Source organism: Eimeria tenella, genomic scaffold (assembly GCF_000499545.2).
Source record: "Eimeria tenella Houghton genomic scaffold, Eth_scaff1067, whole genome shotgun sequence".
Lineage (NCBI taxonomy): Eukaryota > Apicomplexa > Conoidasida > Eucoccidiorida > Eimeriidae > Eimeria > Eimeria tenella.
Window position 1 is genome coordinate 1 of NW_013543541.1, and position 3,656 is coordinate 3,656.

At 54.3% G+C, this 3,656-nt stretch overlaps 2 protein-coding genes across 2 annotated transcripts; both read left to right on the forward strand.

Annotated features, from left to right (window-relative positions):
• Positions 1-1,546: 1,546 nt before the first annotated feature.
• Positions 1,547-1,945, forward strand: ETH_00027770 (uncharacterized protein; the record flags this gene model as incomplete). Its single annotated transcript, XM_013378828.1, has 2 exons — positions 1,547-1,621; positions 1,682-1,945. 2 exons carry the CDS (start codon positions 1,547-1,549, stop codon positions 1,943-1,945), a joined length of 339 nt encoding a protein of 112 aa, XP_013234282.1.
• A 593-nt stretch (positions 1,946-2,538) lies between these two features.
• On the forward strand, positions 2,539-3,158 carry ETH_00027775 (uncharacterized protein; the record flags this gene model as incomplete). Its single annotated transcript, XM_013378829.1, has 2 exons — positions 2,539-2,789; positions 3,133-3,158. Coding segments are annotated over 2 exons (277 nt in total), but the record flags the coding sequence as incomplete, so codon positions are not given.
• Positions 3,159-3,656: the final 498 nt, after the last annotated feature.

The window sequence follows — 3,656 nt, forward strand, 5'->3', positions numbered from 1 at the left end:
TCTTATTTCATTATTTTTCTAATTTTATATTGTTTTCTTTTTTTAATTTTTTCTGCAGATCCCAAAAGCCGCAGCATTTACCGGCTGCTGCAGAAGCGCCTTTCGGGGCCCCCTGGGGGCCCCCAAGGGGGGCCCCCCGGAGGACCCCCTGGGGGGCCCCCTGGGAGCCCCCTAAAGGGGGCCCTTGAGCGCGGGGCCCACAAAGATGCCTCAGATTTTATTCAAAAGGCCCTTTTGGCCTCTGCGGGGCCCCACAGAGGCAAAATATCTCTTGAGCAAATGAAAATGGCAAAACCCAGAAGGGCCCCCTATTAGGAGTACCCAAAAGCCTCTAGGGGGCCCCCAGGGGGCCCCAGGGGCCCCCAGGCGCTCCTAGGGCCTCCTAGGGGCCCCCTAAAAGCCTTTGGGGCCTCAGGGGGGCCCCTTGGGGGCCCTTTGAGGCTCGTATGTGGAGGTGTGCACCCAAATAAAGGCCCTAAAATAACAAGGGGGCCCCCAATAGGGCCTTTTGCGTTGGTAAGGGCCCCCAAGAGGGGCCCCAAGAAGACCCGGGGGGCCCCGCTAGGGGCCCCCTAGGGTCCTCTATCTAGGGGCCCCTCAGGGGAGCCCTCTGGGGGCCCCTCTGGGGGCCCCTTTATTGGACCCTCTAGGGGCCCCTCTAGGGGCCTCTTTTTGAGGCGCATTTGTTTTGGAATGTCTATAATTGTTTTGAACTAAAAGGAATTAATTATTGGGAAACATAAGTTTAGAAATATTTTCATTTTTTATTCATTTATTGTATAAGCGTATTTATGCATAGACATACAAGCAGCTTCATTGCGTATATTTGCAAACATAAATACAATCTATTTACAACAAATATTATTTATTTATAATTACTTATTAATTTATAAATATGTTTTTCATTTTCAACTCTTCAACTTCCTCGTGCCGCGCTGCGCACTTCGGGTGTACGTACACCTCGATACACCGCATGCATGCGCAAACTTGTGCTGAAATAAAACAAAAATAAAAGTTCCAAAACAGCTGGAAAAATGTGAAAAAGATGCAGCAAGAAAGAATGTCTTCTTCCCTTTTAAATTTGCATTTTTATTTCCATTTATATTCATTCTTTTTTTGCAAAACTCCGCTTTTTTGGTGCGCTTTAGTGCATGCAAAAAGCCCCAAACAAACTATTCGCATGCAACAGCCCTTTTCTTCCTCGAGGCTTTTCAGGGGCCTCTTCTGGCTAGCTGAGGTGTATCTACAGCTCAATGATAAGGGCCCCCTGCAGGGGCCTCCAGGGTCCCCCGCTAGGGGCCCCCCTTGGGAGACCCCAGGGGGGCCCCCTGGAGCCTCACTAGGGGCCCCTTAGGGCCCCACTGGGGGCCCCCTGGGGGGGCCCTGGGGGCCCCACTGGGGTCCCCTGTGTGTATTCCACAAGGGCTCTATTTTGCCCCTCTTGGGCACTTAGACAGGGGGGCCCCCATAAAGGTCTAAAAAAAGACCTGGGGGCCCCCTTGGAGTACCCTGGGGGCCCCCAATAATGCTCTTGGCCTTAAAAGCCATGGGAGGGGCCCCCAAAGCCCCTGCAGCAAGGGCTTCAGGTGTACAGACACCGGGAACGGCCCCGAAGGGCTGCGTCTGCTTCTGCTGCTGCTGCTGCTACTGCTGCTGCTTCTGCTGCTGCTGCTGCGAACAGTGCAGCGGTGAATCAAAAGCTGAGGAGGCTTTTATCGTGGAGGCCAAGACAAGCCCTCCAGCGGGAGCAGCAGCAGATGCTGCTGCTTTTGCTGCTGCTGCTGCTGATTCACTGCAGCAGCCGCTGCTATTGCTCGGTGAAGCAGCAGTTGCAGCTGCTGCTGCTAGTGAGTCGGCTGCTGCTGCGGTGAAAGGAGCAGCAGCTGCAGCAGAAGCAGAAGCAACGGGAGCAGTAGGTCCGAGGCTGCTCCCAGTGACCTTCTAATGCCCTGTGCTGCTTCTTCGGGAGTTTTGCTTTAAGAAAAGTTTAAAAAGAATAAAAAGTGGTTTTACATTCAAAAAATATATTCAAAATTAATTAATTAATTAATTTGAAGTTTTGCTGCAGCAGGCAGCAGCCTCAACCCCAGGCAGACAGAGGCCGTGTTCTGGCTAGCGCTCGCCGCAGCGGTGCTGCTCGTGCTGCTGCTGCTTCCCGCTGCTCCTGCTGCTGCTGCTGGTGCTGCTCCAGCTCCCCGGCCACTGGATTGCTTTTTTGTTCGCCCTCTTGTCTGTTTTTGATTTTTCAAACAGATCTTTTTTTCTTTTTTTCAAACAGCAGCAGCAGCAGCAGCAGCAGCGGCAGCAGCCGTCTCGCTCCCGGTGACTCGGTGTTGCCCGTGAGCTGTCTTGCGTTGTCTTTTTCTGCTTCTCCATTTTTACATTTCAAATTTTCGGAGCAGCAGCAGCAGCAGCAACAACAACACGAGGGGCCGCTTTCCCTGAGATCGGCTCGTCTTCTCAGCAGCAGCAGCAGAAGCAGCAGCAGCAGCAGCAGCGGCGGCAGCAGCAGCAGCAGCAGCAGCAGCAGCAGCAGCGATGGCGCTCACCAAGACCTCTCCCTGGGGCCGGGCACCTCGCCTGGCGTGGCTAGCTGGGTCATCCCTGCTGCTGCTGCTGCTCTGGGGCCCCTCAGCAGCAGCAGCAGAAGGGGACCTGCTGCAGGATGAGAAGCCGATGAGGGAGCGCAGCAGATCCATCGGCGGCGGCAGCAGCAGCAGCCTCAACCCCCCCAGCGCTGAAGACGCAAGCGACAGAAGAGCCCGCAGAGGAGCTTCGCTCCCCCTAGAGTAAGCAGCAGCAGCAGCATTAGCAGCAGAAGCCGCAGCAGCAGGCGCAGCAGCGGCAGCAGCAGCAGCAGCAGCAGCGCCAGTCTCAGCAGCAGTTGGAGCGTTGTAGTATAAGTTGCAGCAGAAGCAGCCGATGTCTTCGGAAGGACTCTAGGACAGAGCAAAATTTAGCAGCAACAGTAGCAGCAGCAGCAGCAGCAGCAGCAGCAGCAGCAGAAATGGTGGCCGCAGCTGGGACGTTGCGCAGGCAGTAGTGCTTCACCCCATAGGGCTTATGATTCTGGGTTTAGGGTTTAGGGTTTAGGGTTTAGGGTTTAAGATGGGTTTATGTGTTGTGTCTCAGAGTGGAGAGGACTCAAGGAGTTCAGAGTGAGTCAAATCAAACCACGTTCGCTGGGGTTTTAGGGTTTAGGGTTTGGGGTTTAGGGTTTAGGGTTTAGGGTCTACGGTTTAGAGTTTAGGGTTTAGCCACCTCAAATCCTACAAGGGCCGCACCCACATTCCTTCGATTTGCTTTACTGTGCATTTCTTTGCCGCAGGAGTGAGGAGTCAAACCCTAAACCCTAAACCCTAGGACGCCTGGGGGCTGCTGTTCTCTCCGCTGAAGGAAGGCAGTTCTTCTTTCGCCACCCGTTGCTGCTACTGCTGCTGCTCTTCCTGCTGCCGTTGCTGCTGCTGCTGCTGCTGCTTTTAGCGCTGCTGCTGCTGCTGCTGCTGCTCACAGCCTGTTTTGCTGCTGCTGTCTTTGCTCAGTCCCGCAAGGACACATCCGTCTTAGAGGACTACGGCGCAAGGGGTAGATCTACACAGCACCGCAAATGCAATTCTTCTGGCTAGCTAGCTAGCTAGCTAGCTGGCTGGCTAGGT